This window comes from Apaloderma vittatum, unplaced genomic scaffold, assembly GCF_000703405.1.
Source record: "Apaloderma vittatum isolate BGI_N311 unplaced genomic scaffold, ASM70340v1 scaffold13209, whole genome shotgun sequence".
NCBI lineage: Eukaryota > Metazoa > Chordata > Aves > Trogoniformes > Trogonidae > Apaloderma > Apaloderma vittatum.
The window spans coordinates 124,229-124,594 of record NW_009735910.1 but is presented as its reverse complement, the minus strand read 5'-3'; the positions used below and the strand labels follow the sequence as shown (position 1 = coordinate 124,594).

The window sequence follows — 366 nt, the reverse complement described above, 5'->3', positions numbered from 1 at the left end:
TCGCCTGCCGTCGAGGAGAGGCCCGCGCTGGATTTCAAAAGTGAGGGCTCTTCCTCCCAGAGCCTGGATGATGGGTTGTTGGTGAATGCCCAGTACATCCCGGCCCAGCAGCAAAGTGTGAAGCTCCACAAAGGCACCCGCAACGTCAAGATTTTGAAAAGCTCTGCGCTGAAACACAGATCCCACCTCGCCAATGGGCTGGAAAACGGTTCTCAGACCTTGCGGGAGAAAACCAAGCCAGTTGGCAAGAAGTGCCGCTTTCCTGAGGAGTTGGATACAAATAAGAAACTGAAAAAACCCTCGTCACGGGGGAAGAGAGCCAGTGGCTTTCAGCCAAAGTCGGGTGTCCCGGGACCGGCAGGTGTC

General features: G+C 55.7%; 1 protein-coding gene across 1 annotated transcript in view; it reads left to right on the top strand.

The window, feature by feature from the left end:
- Positions 1-366, top strand: part of LOC104279486 (dapper homolog 1-like) — a gene marked incomplete at its 5' end in the record, with an annotated part of 6,212 nt that overhangs the window by 5,105 nt on the left and 741 nt on the right. The window contains 1 exon segment of the mRNA XM_009876779.1: positions 5-364. Within this exon segment, the coding sequence (XP_009875081.1) occupies positions 5-364 (360 nt within the window).